Source organism: Nansenia antarctica (genome assembly GCF_963989245.1).
Source record: "Nansenia antarctica genome assembly, chromosome: 1".
Taxonomy (NCBI): Eukaryota; Metazoa; Chordata; class Actinopteri; order Argentiniformes; family Microstomatidae; genus Nansenia; species Nansenia antarctica.
This window is the reverse complement of record NC_137674.1, coordinates 17,581,776-17,607,114: the sequence shown is the minus strand read 5'-3', so window position 1 is coordinate 17,607,114 and position 25,339 is coordinate 17,581,776. Positions and strand designations below refer to the sequence as shown.

The 25,339-nt window shown below is 42.2% G+C and overlaps 2 protein-coding genes across 2 annotated transcripts in view; one reads left to right on the top strand and one right to left on the bottom strand.

Annotated features, from left to right (window-relative positions):
* Positions 1–25,339, top strand: part of LOC308170961 (claudin-4-like) — a 233,334-nt gene that overhangs the window by 146,077 nt on the left and 61,918 nt on the right. The window lies entirely within an intron of this gene.
* LOC308169102 (voltage-gated potassium channel regulatory subunit KCNG3-like) lies at positions 7,290–11,960 on the bottom strand (the record flags this gene model as incomplete). The annotated part of the gene is made up of 2 exons (XM_080543745.1): positions 7,290–7,935; positions 11,302–11,960. The coding sequence occupies 2 exons, from the start codon at positions 11,958–11,960 to the stop codon at positions 7,290–7,292; spliced, it is 1,305 nt and encodes a 434-aa protein (XP_080399871.1).

Sequence of the window (25,339 nt, the reverse complement as noted above, 5' to 3'; positions counted from 1 at the left end):
CCGGGACCTTAAGTGGGAGCAGAACACAGAGGCCCTCACGAAGAAGGCCCAGAAGAGGATGTTCATCCTCCGGCAGCTGAGGAAATTCAGGCTGCCGAGGTCCATGATAGTCCAGTTTTACCCGGCCATCATAGAGTCCATCCTCACCCACTCCATCATCACCTGGTTCCCTGCTGCAACGACCAAGGACAAGGCCAAGTTGCAGCGGGTGATACGTTCAGCAGAGAGGGTGATCGGCTGTCCCTTGCCCTCCCTCAACTCCTTGCATGACACCAGGGCTCTGAGGAGGGCAAGAAAGATCATGGCCGACCCCTTCCACCCCGGCCACGGCCTCCTCACCCTGCTTCCCTCTGGAAGAAGGTTGCGGCTGCCTAAGGCACTGAAGGCCCGCCACAGGCTCAGTTTCTTCCCCTCAGCCGCCAGGCTGCTAAATGACTCTGGCTTCCCCCTCCCCCCCGCCTCCAAGTCTGCCCAGGACTGAACATGCACTAGACCTTGAATAACTCTGCACTGCACTTTATTTACAGCACTATCCATGCACTATCTGTCCTGTGTTGTCCTGTTTTTGCCTGTTTTTGCATTTGTATTGTACTTGTTTTGTTCATATATATATGTGAAAAAAGCATAAATGCACCTTCTGTAATGCCAAAGCAAATTCCTATATGTGTCAAGCATAATGGCAATAAACGTTATCTGAATCTGAATCTGAATCTGAACTAAATAAATAAATCAGATGTAGTTTTTGGAGTGTAATACACACGTGGGAGTCTGACAACTAACGTCACGTAACTTACTGTTAGCCAGCTAACTAGTAATGTTAAGCTGGTGATGACAACTTTTAGTGGGAGTTACCATTAACGTTAGCTAATCATGTTGCTTACTGTGGGTGCGTGGCGTCAGTCCGACCTCTCTTTGTTCCGACCTCTCTTTGTTCCGACCACTAACCACTAAAACCCTAACCTTAACCCTAATCCTAACCTTAACCCTAACCATAACCATAACCCAGTCCAACCACTTAATGTCCCTAGCCCTAACCCGAAACCCTAACCCCAACCTTAAGGCTAATGGTCGGACTAATGGGAGGTCGGACTAACGCCTGGTCCCCCTTACTGTTTGCAAGCAAAGTTATAACTTTTATGTTGAGTATGCAAATTAACAGTGTAGTGAAGTGAAACATTTCAAGTTGTAAGAAAAATATGTTGATATTACTTACGTATCTGAAGTTAAAAGCAATATATTGTGTCCGTCCATGATCCACAGAGTAAGAGGTTGCTGCTGCTGGTGCTGTCTAATGTTGTCTAATGTTACCGGTTACCTCCAAACTTCCTCACTTTGAATGCCAACCACCAATGGGGGTGGGGGGGGGTTTGGGGGTTGCACCAGGAAGTGCTCTTGGTGACAAATAAATGCTTGCAATCAACTCAGAATCATGAAAAATGCCTAGTTTGACCCCTCAAAAGTTACTCAAGTCCAATTTAAGCATTTTTCGAATTTTCGAAAATCGGTTATCGGTATCCCAACTTTGAGCAGTTTTTTATGAGGTTTCCCACAGGAGTTGAATTTCAACCTTTTAGGACATGTTATTACACACCTTTAGAAACACATTGGTGAAGAAATGTCTTGGTAACGATTTACTTCGCAGATTGGTCAAATATCTGGTAAAATGCCCTTACTATAGCCAAGCGACACTGTCTATATACAACTAATTAAACATAGGCATAGGCTTAGATGACATGTCTGCCTATCTCCAGATGCTGATGGAAGTATAGTGGAATAGTATGAATTATCGAGTCCCAATGCCTTATGACACAAGCAGGGCCGGCCCTATTACTTTTGTGACCCTAAAGCAAGATTTTTGTATGTGGCCCTCCACACACACACGTTTTGTCAGGGGGGTTGGAGTTTTCGATGGGTGTTAGTAAGTAAGAGTGAGTCTCAATAAGAGACACCATTTTCAGCTGTAAAAGCAACAAACTTGCACATAACAAGGTCTATAACTAAAGACAATGACAAATGAACACCAATAAAACATATATATTTTGACAAATAAATAGCAATGAACAATCAATATGAAATGAATTCCAAATAAATAAAGTGAACACTATAAAAGTGTTAACTATGTTAACAACAAAGTAACAGGCTACTGTAGAAACTATAGCTATCCATCCTTTCACCACCATCGAACATCAGTCGTAAAAAAAAAAATGTTTTTAAGTGTGGCCCCCTCTAGTGGTTGTGGCCCTAAGCGACCGCTTAGTATGCATTGGGCCGGCCGTGGACACAAGCCAACAAAGCTTGTCGTCACCCTTAACTGACATTATGGGTGTTATAAGATATTCTATATATAGATATAATATTACAAGATATTCTATGATTGACAGTTGAGATCTCATGGAAGGCCCCTTGCATAAGTAGGCTTTGATAGCCAAATGCCTCTCATATGTTTTCCTCCTTGTCATTCTGAGATCAAAACAGTGTTTCCTTTACCATTAGACAGGGCCATAGAGATTGGAATTACTTTTTGTATTTTTTTATTTTACTTACAATCAAACATTCTATCTGGAAACATAAGCTCTATACAAAATAACTGGTTTCATAAAAGAGGAGGAAAGAAACTTTAGAAAAATGTTGAGTCTATGGTTCAGCATTTACACAATTACCATTTTCTCAAAAGATATGTTGCACTGTTACATTCTATTGAAGCTGCTATAATGCCCACAGCAAGTGGGTGCGAAGGTGCACGTCTTCCGTCTCACTTGTGACATCACACTCACTTAGAAAATGTACAAACTTTGCAAATAATCATTTTTCATGTGTCTTTTTGAGTTAAAACACACCCTGTCCCAGTCCAAATATCAAGACACAACCCACACACTTGTGGGGTACATCTCATTGATGAGAGCAATGGTCCAAAAAAAAGCCAGTGCCAGAAACAATCCTATAACGAAATCAGTCAACTCTGTTTAAGCATATCTCCTCGAAATCCATTTGAATTGCTCTTGAATTGCTCTCCTTGCTTACATTTTCATTTCAATAGCCTACTATGGGGCCTACTACAGTAGCATTCACCTATGTTCTTATGGTCCCTACAAAGATGGGGACAACTGAAACATAACCACAATACATAACCAATATACACAACACCTGTGTATATGAGAGAGAGAGAGAGAGAGAGAGAGAGAGAGAGAGAGAGAGAGAGAGGAGAGAGAGGAGACAGAGAGAGACAGAGAGGGAGGGGAGAGGGAGGGGAGACAGAGAGAGGGAGAGAGAGAGAGAGAGAGAGAGAGAAAGAGAGAGAGAGAGAGAGGGGGGGGGGGGGAGAGAGAGAGGGAGAGAGAGAGAGACAGAGCTAAAGAGAGATGTGTGGCTGCCTGTTCCTCCCAGGTTCAGAACACTCAATTCTGTTTCCTCTAGATTAGTGAGATAAGCCCTGGGGTGTGATCTTGCACCTCGGTGTTGGTTTTGAGTGTGACAGGTGTGACGTGGGATGTATGGGTGTTGGAACTGAAGGGTTCCCCTGGTGGAAGTGATTATCGATGTCATTCATTAAAAAGTCAGGCTGTTTTCCTCAAGGAAAGAAGCAATGAGAAGAGGAGGGAACGCTATGACGTCGTCACATAATACAAGTACACATTTTCTCATGGTGGATTTAGATCTGAACTAGGTTTTTCCTCTCTCAAGTGCCTGACACCCCAAATGAAAGACACTGCCATAATGATATAGATCTTACCCCATCAATGTTCAACACAGTAACATCCCTATTTTTGACGTGTGGTTTTGATAAATGCAGCCGAATGGAAACTTGAGAGACGGGAGAGAGAGACAGAGCAGATTGTCTGGAGCCAGAGGAAATCCTTGTGTTCATTTGAGGACAAAGGTAAAGGAACACCAAACCTGTGTCAACAGAGCCAACATAAGCACTAGCGCAACAAGACAGAGCACAGGCAGTGAACATCCATCACATATGGAGCACAGAGCACCCTGAAAACAATACTCGTTGTACTTTTTCTCATTGTCATTATCAGGTCTCTCCCTCCGATCTTCAAACGGATTTAAACACGTCGTTTTGCGCTCTGCTGCCCAGTATGGCCAAACGGTTCAAAATGAGGAAATGTAAATATGCAACATTTTCTAATAGCAGCAGATATGTGCCTATCCTTATAAACAAACACAACATAATACTGATGGCCCCAATGTGTTCCTGCTGAGGGGGCTGCACAACACTAAAACCATGTGCGAAGATCGTTTTAGTAATCCGGTGTCACTGCGAAGTGCATCTGCCCCCAACCACTGCAAACTTTTACATTTGATCACAACAGGAATCAGTTGTGACCTGTTGAAGATAATCCCTCATACATTATGACCAGTTGCATGTATTGATCTCTTGATAGGGTATAACATCAAATAGGAGACTATCTTTGTAGTGTAGGTTATAGGAAAATATGCATAGGCCTAAAAAGATGATTGTTAAAATCACCCTGAAAGTTGTCAAATTCCACTTATCGTTAGCCTCATAGCATAATTGCCACATAAGTCATATTTTGGCCAAATTGAGATATCTGCCTAACTCTACTCTCCTAACACTGCTGATTCACTGTGCATTATTGCCTATGCCATCAGAATGCTTGTTACATTCCAAAATCACTATCTGCCCAAGTCATCTCTTTGACATTTTTGACACTACATACAAAGATGGCTCGGCTGACCACAAGTGAAGCATGACTTAGGCAATTATGCTACGAGGCTAATGTTATTCAATCCATGGTAACATTGGGAGGGGAACAGAATATAAACTAGCAGACCATAGGCCTATGTAAGCCCACCCCCACACTGCACGATCGCCCACACTGATCATTGCAGCCATGCACATCGCTGTCTTAAATGGTTCAATGTGCCAACAATGTGCCAATGATCCCGCAATGTATTTATTTTTTCGGTGTATATTATCCACTATTGCCAGCGACCAGGCTGTAGGCTTACAATACGCTACTGCAATGATAACCATACTGTAGCGAATGGCAGGGTAGAGTTACTTGCCCTAAGAGGGTATCAAACTCATAACCTTCCGCTTACAAACAGGCCACGCTAGCTACAACACCAAGAGAGTTAACTCCCTTGGTGGAGATGTTAACAGGCCTTAAACAGGGTCATTACAATACCTTCCTAACAACATTTACAGAGGGGGAACACAACGTTAGTAAATGATATAAATAAATGCATGGAGGCAACTGTCATACTTTCAAGTGATAGGTAATTATGGTTATGACTGGGGATTGCAAGAGATAAAGGAGAATTGCCTTTCTTATTTAGCTGACGCCCCAAATGCTTACAAAGTCATGACAGGTTCATTAAACCATTGGAGCATTTGGAGACATGCAAAAGGTTGAATTTGGAGCGCCACTCTAAGCTTGTGAAGTGCTTAGATTGTGACATCATCAGATTATGACATTGTAGGCACTTCAACTCGTGGTTACATTTGTTGCCTACAACTGATAGTATGGGCGTTTTATTTGTGTCCAAATTATTATCCACTTAACATTAGCAGTTAAATCCTGACTGGCGAGGACAATGGACATCATATCATATTCGATTATCCCCACCCACTCACCTCCGGAGATCTGACCTCTGCCTCGACACTAACTGAAACTTGGCTGAACGAAATGACTCATTTAGTGGCCATGGGCACTAAAACATAGTCTTGCGCAGCACTCTTTAGTGGAAGCAAAATGGTATTATAAGTATGCAAAGCCCACTGCTCGACCATCACACAATCTTTTTTTTTTTTTAAAGCATTTCACTGAACAATCGCTACCCGATATTGATTCATTAAGCACTATTTGAATGCAGAAATCTAGATACTTTAAGAAAGCGATTCACTCCTGAGAGCAAAATATACATTTTCAAGGAAAACAACCATGCTCAGTCTCCAAAAAAGAGAGATTGTGCTAGCTGGAGATAACAGAGATGTTTTACCCTGGAGGAGCACATGTGCTAATTTCCACCACAGAAATGAGAGTGGGCATGAAAGGTCTTTTTTTTTCAGATACGCCCCTGAGCAGGAGTGGAGGTTAAATGTGCCACACGAGCCACCTAAAAAAAAGGCTTGACAGTGTGTCGAGGAGAAGCGGGTGGGCCAGACAACACCATTGCGAGGAGTGCCTACCATGAACGCGGTTTGACAGACGTGACTGTGCTGCTGCTGAGCGCTTCTGTAGTGACAGACAGAGGCTGCGGAGGGTTTCAGCACACGAGTCAGAAATGGTTCCACTCCTCCAGTCAGAAGACCCGCAGCGCCCCCGAGGCCCAGCGGCGTGCCCCCTCAGAGCTGCGTGGTGTCAGCCAGACCACCCGTCTCTCCATGACACACTCTCGCTCCCTGGCTCAGTGTTCCACACTTACACATCTGCCCACACAGCCGACTGACCCACAGTAACACTCTCTTTCGTTCTCTCCCACAGCCTCTCTCCATTCGTATCTGTGAAAATACCTTTCAAAGCTGCCCCCCTGTGTGGTTTTTTAGGTTGGAGTGGGCAATAGGTTTCGAAATTTGCCTAGAGTGAGTTTTACATGGACTCATCGAAATTCATGAAATGTGTTGTACTTCTGAAATCTGTCAGGTGGATATATATAAAGATAAGGAGAACATGAGAGTTGAAGTGTAAGGTTAAAGGGAGCATACAGTGATTTTGATTCATAGTTGTACACTTACTGGTCACACGAATCATAGAAATACAGGGTCTTACATGAAGAAGAGCAAGATACCTTTCACACACTGTGAGGCTTCCAAAATGTGTGGAATTCAAAATGACATTAAAACTCAAATGCCTGTTGTGGTTGTGGCATGTCGCCATTTGAATAGAGCAAATGTGTGAACGGCTCAGTTGGGTTCAATGTATAGTAGTTGAAGGCCTCAGTCGGGCATGACACAGCTTCCCTCCAACAGTGGCACCCTGTCAGGGTTAACTGGCCTTAAAACCATGGCAGCCGTGGAAGCCTTCCCAGTCCCCTTTGCGTTCTGTTACTTCCTGCTCAGACGCACTGTTGATTGGGAGGGCTATACTGTACGTGAACAGAAACCCCTCCTACAGGTTTGGTATAAAAAAAAATCCATCTCCCAAGATGGAGGCTTGAGAAGATACGATCCAAAAGTGGGAGCTAGCGAAAGAGGCCACGTGTCAAGATAGACAAACAGATCCAGAAAACACAAGTTCTGAGAAGATTGTCTCTACGGAGACGGTCGGCACCTAGCAGTGGTCATCCGATCCGATCCGATCCGATCCGATTGCCCCCTAGTTGAGGAACTCGGTGGACAGGCTCGGCGGGCAGCGGGCCGAGCGGAACTTGAGCTCGTTGTAGCACTGCACAAAGCTGTGGTAGATGAACGTGATGGGCAACGCCAGGAGCACGATGCCGCTCACCACGCACAGGCCACCCAGCATGCGCCCCGGCACAGTGATGGGGTACATGTCTCCATAGCCCACAGTGGTCATGGAGATAATAACCCACCAGCAGGCTGCAGGGATGCTGGCGTAGTCCTGGTTGCCCCCCTCCAGGTCCAGGCCGTGCTCCAGCAGCTGAGCCAGCGCACTGAAGATGGCCATAGCCACGCAGATGAACACCATCAGCATCACCATCTCCCTGTAGCAGCGGCGCAGCGTCAGACCCAGCGTCTGCAGGCCCAGGAAGTGGCGAGCCAGCTTGATCACCCAGAAGATGCGCATCATGCGCAGGACGCGCAGGGTGACGCCGGCCCGCTGCAGCTGGGAGTTCTCGCCCGTCAGCACCGTCATGGTGACGGAGATGTAGTAAGGCGTGATGGCGAGGAGGTCGATGAGGTTGAGGGGCCGCCGCACGAACTCGCACTTGTCCCGCGAGATGATGAAGCGCACGAGGCACTCGGCGGTGAACCAGCCGATGCACACGGCCTCAATGATCCTGTAAAGGAGGTAGAGATCAGGGAGAGTTACCGTGAGAAAGAGAGATGGATGTTTACCGAGAGCTTTAGAGATCTAACAAGCAATGGACTGCAGCAATTAAAGACAGTGGGAGAGTGAATGTCTATTAAGGGGGCTGCTGTCAATCACCTGCTGTGTACTGTAATAAGACAATTGACCCCTCTTGATGCTATTCTGTCTACTGTGGACATCCTATATGATGGATTTGATTAACCAATGATCCATTAAAGTCTTTAGCCCCACCTATTTGATCATTCTTAGAACTTCACTCTCAAACAGCTGGTAAGCTTTGGCGTAGGAGCAATAGGATTGACAATTTGTTGTAAACACTATTGCGGAATTTTCTTACAGAAATGTCCGAATCCTGTTGTGACTTACAAACCTGGTCACATGTTTTCAAAGCCACAACAAGGTGAAATCTTTTAATGTGAAGTCAGGTTGGAATTTACACTGTTTTCTTAATACCATGCCATGGACCACTTTACGGTCCAGAGACTTTCCCTTTCTGAGACTATTTGGGCACCATGTTTTACCTAAAAATGGGTTATTACCAAATGCATCACATGCAATAACAGATGTGTACAAGGATATTTGGTTTCCTTACTCCAAAACAGCAGTATTGTATATTACACTAGCACATGAGCACATTCTGAGAACAACCCTGGGCCTTAAATATGCTCTACAGAACCTCTGTATAATGTCAGACAATAGTTCTAAAATGTGTGCTCACAAGCCAGAAACCCTAAAGAGGCACAGATATATTGTCAAGAAAGTACCTGATTGGACAAGGTGGGGCACACCTCCCTAATCCCACAAGCAAAAGCCTATCACTGATCACTGTGTTGTCTAATGAGATAGGAAATCAATTATCATTATATCATGAGCCATACAATCAACACTTACTTAACACTTACTTAAGCCAACATTTGACATAAACATTTGACATAAATAATTAGCAACAACAGTTCTGTCGAGGACTAAAAAAAAAGTTTGATGCAGAATGAGGTACTGTATACTGATATGCGACTCGTTTTCAAGGATCACGTTTTCTCAACTATGATACAAGTCATAAGGCCAGGTTGTGAATAAGCCCCCTGAGGTGGCAGTGGTGGGGGGGGGGGGTCAGGCTGACATAGAGAAGAGAATAGCTCAAATGAAGTACAGCCATTCAAATGCCAGGGTACAGTACTGTAGTTCAATATGTTCTTGACTGTAAATTAATGAATGAAGTCAATTAATTCAAACTTTGACAGGCAAACTCCTTAGGACCAAATGTAATTATTATTTTAGAATACACTATTTATAATTGACAGCTAAATGTCCTTTGACTCTAAATCCCATACTGTCTACCCATTTCACATAGTCTAATTATTGTGTTGGCGATAGTCAGATGTTGTGGAGTTGCTTTCGTTTTGTTTGTTGTTTTCCAACCAGTGCAGGATAAAACATTATTGACGAGGGTCAAGTTTGGCAAATAATGCTATACCCTCAGACAACTGGCATTTGTGATGGCATAGTCATAAAATATGAATAATACATCAAGAATAAGGAATCACCTGACACCAATAATTGCTAGAATACCTACCTGCAATACCTACAACAGGGCGCGTGCACACACACACACACACACACACACACACACACACATACACACACATCCAACCACCCACCCACCCACACACACATACACACACATCCAACCACCCACCCACCCACACACACATACACACACATCCAACCACCCACCCACACACACACACATACCCACACACACACACACACACACACACACACACACACATCCACATACACACACACACACACAAATTATGCTGTTGGGTGCCCATTAGGTACCAATACCTTCAGAGCGGTCCGCGTGGCAGTCATGGATACAAGACAGACAGACAGGTTAAAGGGCAGAGTGAGAGCAGACAAGAAAGGGATGAGAAACAGCGTAGACAAATGGACAGAATTATTGGCTGATACACAGCTAATTTGATTAGGGGCCTTCTTTGACTAATGTAGGCTCTACTTTAGGACCTATTTACATAGTTTATTATATCTTGATGGCCCAGATTATAGAATCATGTGTCACACCAATATATACAAAAAAATAAAACATCTAAACTGACATAAATTATATTTAGCCTACGGTGCTGATATTGTCCGCAACAGCGCAACAGCGTCACTAAATTCAGCACCTTGGACAGTTACCGATCCTAAGCGAAGCTTTCCCTAAAAAAGGTGTAGCCACAACCATGTTATTGACCAAATGCTACTGCTAATCCTTGAAATTAAATCGCAATTATTATTGGATTAACTTCAAGGAGTCAAAGGTCGTTTAACAAAAGGCATTTGCTTTGTGTGGAAGTGTAAAAGACATGACTGTTACTTTAAACATAATACCCCTGTAGCCTATAGATAGTGCATTAATTGTCTGTAACAACAGACAACGCTTATGTCCTACTTCTGAGTTCCTCGGCATTTCTTGCTTGTAACACTAATACTTCTGAAAGATAAAACAAATATATAATACAATACAATCGAGACTTTCAGACACAACACAACAATAGTGCAATGACAATGGTGCTTATGGCAATGCTTAACTCTCGGTCATAACACTTCTTATCCGTTTAACACACAACAGTTGATTTAGAACAGTGGTATTATAACACGACAACGTCTAGACATACAACATGGGGATTTAGTCACATGAAATACATCATATTATCCCTGATAATTGAACTTGAATAAACATTGACTCCTTAGTTCCCTGCCTTTCTCACACGGGGCTTTTCAAATCTATGGCGCACCATGACTCCGCGGACAGGTGTAGCCTATCTTATTCAGTCATCCTGAATGAATGGACTGTGTATAACGTGTAAAGGGTAGTAGTAGCCTATCTGAAGCATATAAACGTGTTAGTTGGTATACGTTTTCCTTTAAGGGTGTCTGTGTGCGCAAAAATATGCGTGCTTCTTTCGGTCCACAAAGTCCATAAATAGATAGGCTATAATATCAATATTCAACATTGCAAAAAGCAAGTCGTGAGCTTAGAATTATAAGGTTCTATCTCCGTTTAGGGCAGTTCAGAGATATTGAGCGTCAAAGTTTTTACATTCCATTATGTTTTGTGAGATGGAACCTTTGTATTTTATTAATTACTAACTCAAAAATTTCAACATTTTAAAAATAACACCACACAGGCATTAATAAACACCTAATGGATCAGATTATGTAAAAAAACTAAATTTTGACAAAAATGGAGATAGAACCTTATAATTCTAAGCTCACGAAGTAACGGAGAGAAAACTTTGAAGAAAGTAAGAAAGTAGGACATAGATACCCGGATGGATGCTCTAAGGAGTCCGGGGAGTACCTTTGCTCCTCCGCGCTGTTGCTTTCAGCAGTTTTCCAATCTGGCAATGTACTCGCACAAAGCATCACCATGGACACTATGACAAAGATAACAGACACCGAGGCCAAGATCTGAGCTGCCACGGATGAGGTCGGCTCCTCAAAAGTTCTTCGCATTCTCTCCAGCCACTTGGACCGTCCTCTGTCCGTGTGCGCATCACGGCTCTCCAGAGCCTCGCCCCTCACCTCTTGCCCCTCTTGTCTGCTATCCTCCTCGGAGAAATGTGTGTACGTGTCGGACATCCGATCGTCCAGCCTCCGCTGGCAACAGAACTCCAAATGAGAGGTCTCCAAACCCCAGTAAAGCATCTCGTTGTAGAAGGATAGCTCACACATCTGCGGGAGGAACCGTAGCTTCCCGTACTTCACGTACAACATGATGAAACCGAACGCCTCCGAGTGCCGGTCAAAGAAAAACTCGTTCCGTTCCCGATCGTAGTCGTCGCACACTTCCAGGACTTCTTGCTCGGACGCACATTTATGTAAACGGCTAACTCTACTCAAAGGAAAATCCCGTATGACATCCCGAGGGAATGCGTATTTTGTGCCACCCACATTAAGGACACAAATGCTCTTACCAAACTTCATTTTGAGCTGTTCGTTCGTCTACAGTACACACGTATCCGTAGCCCAGTGTACTAAAAAGTGCTATCCTCTCTGCGTATAATGCACATACGAAAGAGATGGCAGCCGGTCCTTAGAAAAGAAGCGTCATGTTTTAACCCTCCTCATGCACGTCCAATGTCAGTCATCAACTCCCTATGAGTTTGTAATCGCTGCTATAAGCCTAATAGCTTTCCCGTCATGTTCTACCCTCTGAGACAGACAGGTTGCATTCACGGACGAGTAGTTTCTAGAAGTCTATGCAACAGAGCGCGCTCTCTGCATGCGCGACATGGTACTGATGCTGCGCGCTTGACGCAACGTTCCACTTAGTTTCCAAACCAACTAGTCTTCCCTGAGCAAAATCCAATGATGTCACACGCCTCTCTCTCTCTCTCTCTCTCTCTCTCTCTCTCTCTCTCTCTCTCTCTCTCTCTCTCTCTCTCTCTCTCTCTCAAATGTTCACTGTTTCATGGAGTATATGTTGCAGTCACTGTTCGCAGTAACACAAACTAAAATGTTACTCCACAAATTCTACTGGGGCAGGTGAAGATGTGGGGAAACCCAAAATGGATGGGGACCATGATGTAAGAAATGTTTTTAAGAGGTTGGTGAAGGCAGGGATGACTTTTTTTCTGCATTTGTTATTGTGGTAAAGGATCTCCCCATTTAAGAGAAGGGAGGCTGTAGGGGAGCTGTGTGTTCTGTCCTGAAGAGACCTCTGTATGTAGATCCATCGAGGGGGGGGGGGGGGGTACTCATATGTTTGTTTTTGTTTATGTTTTGTTTCTCAGATACTTGATATACTTTAGATTTGATATGCTGGATATGATATACGGCTGTACTTCATTTGAGCTATTCTCTTCTCTATGTCAGCCTGACCCCCCCCACCGCCACCTCAGGGAGCTTATTCACAACCTGGCCTTATAACTGATCCCAATTCAGTTTTCTGTCTAAATGGACTCATTATCACATCAATGTCCTGAATCATCCTTTCAGCTATCACACACTAGTTCTTTTCAGCTTAAGCTTTTCAGCGTTCAGCTTCAATAGCATCATCACTGTACTCTCTGTATTCATCATCACAGCTAGAGGGAGCCTCCGCTCTCTAGAACTGTCGAGGTCGTAGAGGCCTTGTGTTTTCTGAACAACATCATTTGAGTACACGTTTCAACACACTGAATTCTCAACTGCTTACAAAATGTGTGCTGTAATTAACATTGACTAACAAACCCTTATTATTGCTATCCTTGTGTGATCAAGAAGTTGACATACACTAAGTTGACTGTGAAGTAAACAGCTTGGACAATTCCAGGAAATTATGTCATGGCTTTAGAAGCTTCTGATAGGCTAATTGACATCATGTGTGTCAATTAGAGGGGTACCTGTGGATGTATTTTAAGGCCTACCTTCAAACTCAATGCCTCTGATACTTGACATCATGGGAAAATCAAAAGAAATTAGCCAAGAAAAAAAAAAAAATCTGCTTCATCCTTGGGAGCAATTTCCAAACCTGAAGGTACCACATTCATCTGTACAAACAATAGAACGCAGGTATAAACACCATGGGACCACACAGCCGCCATGCCACTCAGGAAGGAGATGCGCTCTGTCTCCTAGAGACCAACGTACGAAAGTGCAAATCAATCCCAGGACAACAGCAAAGGACGTTGTGAAGATGCTGGAAGAAACAGGTACAAAAGAGTCGATATCCACAGTAAGAATGCTGTGAATATATTGAAGCAACATTAAGACATCAGCCAGGAAGTTAAAGCTTGGTCGAAAATGGGGTTTAAAAGGACACTGAACCCCACGCATACCTCCGAAGTTGTGGCAAAATGAATGAATGAATGAATGAATGGTCTTTATTGTCATTGCTATAGTACAGGTACCAAACAACGACATTTGGGAGGGGGGGCTCCCCTGGTGCTAGGAAAGAAAAAAAACTAAAAAAACAAGAAGGGAAAGGAGCTGGTTTACATAAATAAAGGCTATGTACACTATCCACTATACTATACTGTACAGATAAAACACTGTGCTGTACTCTATGCTATGCTATACCTATTCTAACATTTCCTATTTCTCTGCAACCTTATGTACCCTAGGGTTGTCATATTGCACATAGTGCTTATGGACAACAAAGTCAAGGTATTGCAGTGGCATCAAAGTATGCATCAAGGTATTGCATCACAAAGCCCTGGCCTCAATTCTATAGAAAATGTGTGGGCAGAACTGAAAAAGTGTGTGCGAGCAAGGAGGCCTACATGACTGCATTGTGTTACTAAACTTGAAGAATGACTCTGACAACGACATGCTGCGATGAGAGATTTAGCCTTCTCCTTCGAGAAGCAAAACATAGGAGAATAAATGAAAATGGAGCAACAGATTAGAAAAGAAAATGTAAATGGTGAACATGCATGAAATGTACATAGTGAACATACAACAGCATAGTTGATAGGAAGCGTTTTTCAGTATGCCTAATAACTGTTCTAGAATCTTTGTTCATATACTTCTCTGGTAAACAGGTATCTCAAATAACACATGTAACACATGACATGTTATACTTGTCCTGGCCTGCAGCCAGTATACCGATAGGTCCATATATATTTGGACACTGACAGAAGTTTCATAATTTTGGCTCTGTAAACCACCACAATGGACTTGAAATTAAACAATCAATATGTGCTTTAAGTGCAGACGTTTAGCTTTAATTTGAGGGTATTCACATCCAAATCAGGTGAACAGTGTAGGAATTACATCAGTTTCTACATGTGCCCCCCCCCCCTTTTTAAGGGACCAAAAGTAATTGGACAAACTAACAATCATAAATCAAATTGTCACTTTAATACTTGGTTGCAAATCCTTTGCAGTCAATGACAGTCTGAAGTCTGGAACCCATAGACATCACCAGACGCTGGGTTTCAAATTATTTATAGAGAGGGATAAGGGATATCATTTGAAAGGTAACTGCCACTTTAATAAGGGTTATGCTCGCACCCATCTCAGGAGCATTCTATGGAGTTTCTGTGTGGAATGGGCTAGATGAAAAAATGAAGGAAAGCAGAAATATTGCTTTATTATTATTTTTTTTATAAAGGAATGATATTCGCTAACTACCAAAATGAGGAGAGGGAAGGTGACTATTGATAATCTTCTGGATTCTAAGCTGTTGTTTTCTTTGTCTTTTTCTTTTGTATTACATTGCGGATACTGATGTTTGTTTCAGTGTTAAGAATGGAAAATTATGTTTATTTATTTATTTTGTGTTGTTTCAATATTAAGAATGTAAAACTATTACTACTGTGGATACTGTAATTGATGTATTAAGTAATGGATTATATAATTTAAGTATTATTGCTCTCACTCACCCAACCTTCGACCTCACCGCACGTCACTGCAGCACGCGCATGCGTACTTGAATACGCGATTCCATGTGGCCAGAGATTGTTTGCGCAACGGTGTGAAAACGCTTGTGTGGCTAGAGATCAGATCGGCTCCGAAATGGCGTACCGTTGCCGTGGAGCCCGGTCCTCAGACTCGGTGATAGATCAAAGGGTTAAAAACACTACAAGGGCTGGGAACAGGACACAACCATGTATATTTATAACATGTGTTACCCATGTGTTACCCATGTGCTAACCATGTGCTACCCATGTGCTACCCTTACAAATGTGCATGTTGTAAGTCGCTTTTGATAAAGGCGTCTGCTATGTCTAAAATGTCAAAATGTCAAATGTACCCACAAGACAGACATGGCAACAGTGACATAGTAGAACATTTGTTTTGGTAGGAATTTGAGTGTAATTGCATAAGGGAATAAGGGGAAATATTACAAAGGGAAAATATTAACTTTGTTACATGTGATTGATCTACTCTGAAGAGATTGCATAAGTAAATGAATAAATATGTTGTTCCATCCTCATTTAGTCATATAACTATCTATACCTGAAGTACATATAACTACCTATAACTGAAGTACATATAACTACCTATAACTGAAGTACATATAACTATCTATAACTGAAGTACATATAACTATCTATAGCTGAAGTACATATAACTACCTATCTATAACTGAAGTACATATAACTATCTATAACTGAAGTACATATAACTATCTATACCTGAAGTACATATAACTATCTATACCTGAAGTACATATAACTATCTATAACTGAAGTACATATAACTATCTATAACTGAAGTACATATAACTACCTATCTATAACTGAAGTACATATAACTATCTATAACTGAAGTACATAACTACCTATCTATAACTGAAGTACATATAACTATCTATAACTGAAGTACATAACTACCTATAACTGAAGTACATAACTATCTATACCTGAAGTACATATAACTACCTATCTATAACTGAAGTACATATAACTACATATAACTGAAGTACATATAACTATCTACCTATAACTGAAGTACATATAACTATCTATACCTGAAGTACATATAACTATCTATAACTGAAGTACATAACTACCTATAACTGAAGTACATAACTACCTATAACTGAAGTACATATAACTACCTATAACTGAAGTACATATAACTACCTATCTATAACTGAAGTACATATAACTATCTATACCTGAAGTACATATAACTATCTATAACTGAAGTACATATAACTATCTATAACTGAAGTACATATAACTATCTATACCTGAAGTACATATAACTACCTATACCTGAAGTACATATAACTATCTATCTATAACTGAAGTACATATAACTACCTATCTATAACTGAAGTACATATAACTATCTATAACTGAAGTACATATAACTACCTACCTATAACTGAAGTACATATAACTATCTATAACTGAAGTACATATAACTACCTATCTATAACTGAAGTACATATAACTATCTATTATAACTGAAGTACATATAACTACCTATCTATAACTGAAGTACATATAACTATCTATAACTGAAGTACATAACTACCTACCTATAACTGAAGTACATATAACTACCTATAACTGAAGTACATATAACTATCTATAACTGAAGTACATATAACTATCTATATCTGAAGTACATATAACTATCTATCTATACGTAATTAATTATGCTTGTATGTAACAGAGATGACTCAGGGTGAGCTATGAATACAGCATGTAATGTTCCCTTACAGCATGTAAAATATGTGAATTATTAACTTGTGATGAATATTTGATCATCAATAGGCCATTCATCTTTTGAAGGACTAGTTAATTAATGTGCTGCGAAAAAATCTATATGCGTTCCTTTGGCTGAGGACTTGGCAAATATTGTTCTCATTGATTTCATTGACCAGAGACCTTTCACTGTAGAGACAGTGCTCCTACACAACAATGGATGGAGATTGTTCTTCACACAAAGGTTTGTTCACAGCTTGTTCAACAATTAGAGGACATAGATGTTCCCTTCTTCTTCTTGAGATCAAGTGAGGCATTTGAGAGCAAGCTTTCACAACATAAAAGTTAGACAGCAAATATAATGTTTCATTATAAGGTGAATGTTTATTCATTGATCTATTTAGAAACTTAGTTGACAGGGACAGTTTACATTAATCAACATATCATCAGTCATCAATGTAAATGTGTCAGAGTCCTCTACAAAGCTAGTCTATAACCGTTAAAGGCAGTCCTGTGTACCTTTCGCTGAAGACCCTTTATTCAATCATGAAGGGACGTGGCTAGCTGTCGAGGAAATTCTACTAACTATTATCTAAAGATACTGTGAGTTGCTAAACTCACAATAATTAACCACTAAGGGTACACAATGCGATGAAGCAAAGTTTCCCCAGTTTATTAAAAGCTTAATTACTTGATTAAGAGAAGTGAGATGCACAGCAATTCAATTCTAATTTCAGAGGGGTTATTTCCCCATCAGACTGTCTTATACTAATACAGCAATAAGGAAGAAAATATGGTATAATTTCTCATTGGTCTACGAACATATTACATCTATGAAATTGAACACACGCACGCACGCACGCATGCACACACACACACACACACACACACACACACACACACACACACACAAATGCGCTCTCACACACACACAAACGCGCGCACACACACAAACACACACACACACACACACACACACAAACTTGCATACACACACACACACACACACACACACACACACACACACACACACACACTGAGACTTCCTCCCAACCAATCATGTTGGCCTGGGACCAAAGCACAACTTGAGCAAAACACACCAACTCTCCTGTTGGTAGCAGAGGCATATACTGTAGAAGTACTGATATCAACAAACTCCTCTGAGAGCCACCAATCAATCACACGCTGTGCCAAAAGGACCTGCACTGCACTCTCTGCAGCTGGTGTTTTCACCAACTAAAACTTTTCAATTTGAGATTTTCACACTTCTAGTTCTACACAGCCAGGTAATGGGCGGTAACAATAGCTGGTTAACCCCACCCTCAACCACTCCCCCTGCACTAGACTGTCAGCTGTCAATATCTGTCAGTGTTAGTCACTGGGTCAGATAGGCTTTTCAAAGAGAAGTTTACAGTAGATAGCTAGCTATAGCTAACATTATTACCTTGCAAGGTATTACCTAAGCTAATTAGCCAGCGTATTATTATGGAGGCATTATGGTTGTTGTAACTGTTATTATTTTAATGATACAAAAAAGTAATCAATCAGAATAACTGAGAGTAATTTGCTGATGTCTTGTGCTGGAAATATTGCTGTGTTCAGTAGTCAATGTCCTGGCTTTATAGTTCAGTTTCAGGTTATATTTGCCATGCAACAAGTACAGTTGGAACTGAGGGAGCACAACTGAGAACGTATTATGTTCAGAAACACACACAGTGTGGTGTACTTCAATGAGCACTTGGTTCTTGAGTTAGGCTGTTTATGATGCTCACTCTATTACCTAGGCTAATTAGTCAGCTTAATTTGTTTTCTAACACTGCACTGTATTGCCTTTCCAGAGCAATGCCGCGACTGAAGAGACTGCAGCAACTGAATGAAAAATAATGATAATAATGCATTGTCAACTGAGTTATTATTGAAATGATTCAACCAAGATTGCATGAACCGAAAACATGAATCAACACAGACAATTGTAAATGTGTGTGGCACAAAGGAGAATGTAATAAGTGACTAATAACACCTCAAATACACAGCAAACAAACACAAGTGGCTGGGGTGCGAGAGGGTCCGCTGTGTCTTTCTGCACGGCAGGACTGCGAACCCAGGCCAGGGGAAGTGCGTCCCACGTTAGCGTGCCTCCACTCACAAGGGGCGCTAAAAGAATGGTGTTACGAAATATTGTATGAAAATAATAGTGTCAGAAAAGGGATAGTTGAGTAAAGCGCCCCGGAGCAACTGGTCCAGGCCTAGTGCTCCCTGGCTTGGTATCACTCAAATATCACTTGCATAAAAATCTTACTATGCTGCTCTTGCTGTATTTTTAAATAATGTATGTAAAGCACTTTTGGAATGGAATGGAATGGAATGTGTTACAAGGGGGGTCAGCGAAGAGGACTCCCCATCGCCCCTACTGGTCGAAGAGCGACAGTGCTCCAGCCCTGGACTAATTATCGAATGATTGTTGTCACCTGTGAGTGTTTGTCAGTGTATATAGGTGTGTCCCATTTCCTTGTTCCCTTGTCAGTCGATCACTTGTGTTACCCCGTATGGAATGCTTCAGAACCCTGTGTATGTATTACCACTTCACGTATCCGTTACCCGGAACGTAATTTGAACTTTGACTTTGTTTGCTGGATTGCAACCTTGTACCGCCTTTGGAGCCCTTTGCTCAATCTTTAGTTTTCGTGCACTTTATTATTGACCGCAGTGCCTGAGTTATTATTACCTACGTGCTGAGCCCTACTGCTCCCCTTTTGTTATTCCGGCTAAGAGTTTATGTTTGTACCTATGAATCATACGTCTCAGTAAAGAGAATCTTTATTTTATTACATCTCCGTCTCCTTCTTTACTTACACCGCACCTGGATCCGACATTATTGTGTACACCCAGAACCTATTGAGAAACATAACAGAACCTATTGAGAAACATAACAGATCGAATGACCAGGGAACAAGGAAATGGGACACACCTATATACACTGACAAACACTCACAGGTGACAACAATCATTCGATAATTAGTCCAGGGCTGGAGCACTGTCGCTCTTCGACCAGTAGGGGCGATGGGGAGTCCTCTTCGCTGACCCCCCTTGTAACAGGAATGGAATGGAATGGACTTTATTTGTCATTGCTACAGTACAGGTACCAAACAACGAAATTTAGGAGGGGTGGCTCCCCTGGTGTTAGGAAAGGGGGAAAAAAAAACATTTTAGAAAAAGCATAAAAGCATAAAATCACAAGAAGGTAAGGAGCTGGTTTACATCAATAAAGGCTATGTACACAATCCACTGTACTATACTGCACAGATAGTCAACTAGGGTTGTCATATTGCACAAAAGTATTTTTTCACATTATTTTAAAGTGTCACAGTTTGCAGGCTTGAACATGTACATGTTTGTGCCTCAGCACTAGCTGCCATACAATCCGTCCGGACTGTCCTGGGCCCAGAACTTAGGCCTTTTCTGTGTTCAGGGCCTTGACGGCCCTGTGGTAGAAGCAGTCCTTCAGTCTGTTTGTCTTAGCGGCCGGGGTCCTGTACCTCCTGTTCGAGGGCAGCTTGACAAAGTGTACGTGCCCAGGGTGGGTCGGGTCCCTGGAGATCTTGGAGGCCCTCCTGAGACAGCGTGTGTTGTACAGCTCCTCCAGAGAGGGGAGGGGGGCGCCGGTGATCTTCTGTGCTGTTCTCACGACTCTCTGTAGCGCGTTTCTCTCCGCTGTTGTGCAGCTGTGGGACCAGTTGGAGATGCCGTAGGTGAGGATGCTCTCCACTGCGCCGTGGTAGAAGGCCACCAGTATCTCCTGCTTGTTGTGTTCTTTCCTGAGGCATCTCAGGGTGTATAGCCGCTGTTGTGCCCTCTTGATGGTGCCTTTTAATTTTGTAATTTAATAATTTTGCCATTTGGCAGACGCTTTTATCCAAAGCGACTTACAATTACGAATTCCAGGGACATTCCCCCTGGAGTAACTGAGGGCTAAGTGCCTTACCCAAGGGCACACTAGTAGTGGTGTGGCTTCAGGCGGGATTTGAACTCACAACCTTCCGATCACAAGTCCAACTCACTATCCACTAGACCACCACTACCCAAGTGGGATGACCTGTTGTCCTTCCAGGCCAGGTCATCCCGCATGTGGTGTCCCAGGAATCGGAGGGTTGAGACTCTCTCCACGCTCTCTCCGTCGATGAGCAGGGGCTGGATCTCGGACTTTTTCCTCCTGAAGTCTACGATGAATTCCTGGGTCTTTGACTTGTTTAGCAGCAGGTTGTTAACCTTTTAACACTAGGAGAGCCGCGGATCGCGACCTTATTCCATTGCGATGAGGTGTGCTTCAGCACTATGATAGTTTAACATAGAGAAGAGTGTACTGACGCACAAAGATCGCTGGAGGGCGATGTCACGCAAGAAGCGTGAACACGCAACACACCGCGGGGGAAACCCGATCTCTTTGTTCATTGATCAGAGAGCCATCAAGCCTTTCACACATACTTCCAAGTAATTTTCTTGGAAAATCAAGCTGTGTTGACCAGGTATCTGTAATGTATATATAACAGTAATAAATATAGCAATAAAAGACAGCGCTGTAAATAGTGTTATTATTGCACAATTGCACCCACAACGTGCTATTGCTGTCCGGAGTTGATCAGCTCCAGATTGAACCAAGGTTCTTCGCTACAGAAACATTTTCACACAATGACAAACATGTGATGCGTTTTATATTATATTCTTTGATATACCATACATATATCTGCCATATATCGTACCTCCGTTTTATATTGAGAAATATTATGATAAATACATATAGGGCGGAGCTATGATATGTGGTGTGTGGCTAGATATTTTCATGTAGCACTGTGACTGTGCCTAGCTGTGGATTATTATTTATAAATAGTGGTCTGGGAAGGTGGAGGTAAAAATGGTTACAGAAACACACCGTTGGGACGTGGTGCAGCGGGGGAAACCCGATCTCTTTGTTCATTGATCGGAGAGCCATCAAGCCTTTCACACATACTTCCAAGTAATTTTCTTGGAATCCCAAGCTGTGTTGACCAGGTATCTGTAATGTTCACATTTATATATAACAGTAATAAATATAGCAATAAAAGACAGCGCTGTAAATAGTGTTATTATTGCACAATTGCACCCACAACGTGCTATTGCCGTCCGGAGTTGATCAGCTCCAGATTGAACCAAGGTTCTTCGCTACAGAAACATTTTCACACAATGACAAACATGTGATGCGTTTTATATTATATTCTTTGATATACCATACATATATCTGCCATATATCGTACCTCCGTTTTATATTGAGAAATATGATGATAAATACATATAGGGCGGAGCTATGATATGTGGTGTGTGGCTAGATATTTTCATGTAGCACTGTGACTGTGCCTATCTGTGGATTATTATTTATAAATAGTGGTCTGGGAAGGTGGAGGTGAAAATGGTTACAGAAACACACCGTTGGGACGTGGTGCAGCGGGGGAAACCCGATCTCTTTGTTCATTGACCGGAGAGCCATCAAGCCTTTCACACATAGTTCCAAGTAATTTTCACCTTAGGTTTTTGTGAACGGGACGATTAGTTTACCACGAAACAAGGAATGCAAAATCAAAAAACAACGCATTACATTGGCCGTCCTATGAAAATTGACAGCGCTGTACATAGTGTCATTCAATGCACAAGCACGTAATTTCAAACGATTTTGGTCGACAGCGAAATACATTATCAATATCTTATTATCAATTGTCAATATTCTCTCCCTTCTTCTCCTTACTTTCCTGTCTGTCTTCACTATATCTGGGACTGCCCCACTCAGAAATATCAGTTCGTTATATCGTTGATGATTACAGGCATAATCATCGCCGACATCATTTTATTTGATGTACACATTTCACGGCAAGAGACAGTTTATTCACCCAACAATTGTTTGTTCACTGCACAACATGAACACAGTGAGGATTCAAACAAACAAAATAATTAATACACTCTGCAATTGGCTACTACTACAACGTGGTCTACAGTGATATACAAAAAAGACATTATATACAATATTATAAATATCAGTTTGTTATATAATATTCGTTGATGAACTACTTTGCTGCGGTACCTATGTAATACCACACAGCTTGATAGGTACATACTGTGCAGTGTATCATTCATAACTGTACATAGGCTACACATGGCTCACGGGGGTTCGTTCGTTTTGTTTTGATTGCATAATGTGGCTGTACACTTGTAGTGTAATGTAATGTTATTGGTTTATATATATAAACAATATTATTATATACAATATTATTTAGTAATAATATTGTCAGCCAGCCCCTGCAACTGCTCACGGGGGTTCGTTCGTTTTGTTTTGATTGCATAATGTGGCTGTACACTTGTAGTGTAATGTAGTGTAATGTAGTGACAAATAAACTTGAGGCTTGAGTGATCTCACAGGAGCGCGTATAGCCTCTGACTAGCAGGTCTGACTATAGGAAGAAGATTTTGTGTGCAGGAAGAAGGTCTTTCTTGTGATTACATATTCATAGAACAGAATATTCTGGGAATTTTTTAAGATGAGTGGAAATTATCCAGGCATACTACGGACGAACACGGAGAGACAGATATTTCAAGGAACATTTTTATTTACTTGCAATGTTCACGTCAATTATTCCAAATACAAAGTATGGTAACAAATAAACACCAATATATAAAAAAGGGGACACACACTGTGTAAATATAGAACAGTCAGCACTTCCAGCACACCGTTGCTGGCTGTGTGCATGTACCACAGACAAATCTTCCACACGACTGGCAGATCTTGATCGCTTTGTTCCCATGACACCTGGCGCCTTGACACTTTTTTTTTTTCACCTGTGGGGGTGTAGGTGGCCTGTCGAGTTGCAGTCGCCTTCTCGCTGCTGGTGTAGAAGGAAGCCTTGTCATTACCAGTGGCTCACACAGCTCCCCTGCTAGCTTATGAATGAATTGCTTCCTGGTTATACTGATGCCCATGCACTGGCTGTACAGAATGTGTGCATTAATTGCAGCCATGTCCAAAATGTTGTAAAACACAGCTACAGGCCAACGGCGGGTCCCTCCTTTTACTGTATATTTCCTCGTCATCTGGTCCAGAACATCAACACCGCACTTAGTGCTGTTGTAGTAAGCAACCGTTTCGGGCAGTTTCTTTGGGCCATCATCAGTATAAACGGTTTGATGCAGTGTGCTGAGGAGGCAAAAATTTTTTTAGGTTTCGCCTGGTAAACTGTGAGTGTGGCTTCTCCAGCCCTCAGCACCTTGCTGGAAAATCTTTCAGTCTGTGCCCGTGTACATGGGGGCAACTCCCGTCTGATTTTATTAATTGTGCCAACAATTGTGGTTTGTTGGGCCAAAAGGGTGTTTGCCAGTGGCAAGGAGGTGAAGTAATTGTCTGTCGTGACATTTCTTCCTTTGCCCACGAACAGCTCCATCAGACGCAGCACAACATTGTCTGATAACCGCTGACCGGCCGGCCTGCTTGCATCTTTCCCTAGGTAGGGATGTGCGTTCAACATGTATTTGCTGTCGACGTCCGCTGCAACCCAGAACTTTATGCCAAATTTGTCAGGTTTATTGGCCATGTATTGTGTGAAACGACATCTTGCTTTGGTCGGGAACAACTGTTCATCCAGGTGTGTATGATGCAATGCTGTTTTTCACAAATTTATCAAAAATGTCTGAAATCATGGCAAATCTATCCACCGGAACGCGGGCGGCTCGTGTGTTCTTGTCGTCAAAGCGTAGATAGCGCATGATATCTCGGCACTTCTGGCGACTCATTGTGTCCTTGTAGAAATCGACTCCGAGATGTGATGACCAGCAGTCATCCATCCTCACGGACTTGGCATAATAAACTCCTTTGAAGTAAAGGAGACCCACGAATGCCTTTAGTTCGTCCATTGTCAAATTTTACTTCTCAGCATTACTCCGGTCAGCTTCTGCCTGAGTGTACTTTAGAATCTGTTGCCACATTTCCGTGTCAATCAGACACAGTAGACTGCTCAACGGACTTGTAATGTTCGATTTGGCATAACGTGTCGGGCCTGGAGCTGTCTTTATGATATTGGCCTGTCGTTCTCTGCCTCTCCGAGCGCCTGGGTTGCGCTGTGTTCGCCTGGAGCTGTCTTTATGATATTGGCCTGTCGTTCTCTGCCTCTCCGAGCGCCTGGGTTGCGCTGTGTTCGGCCTGGT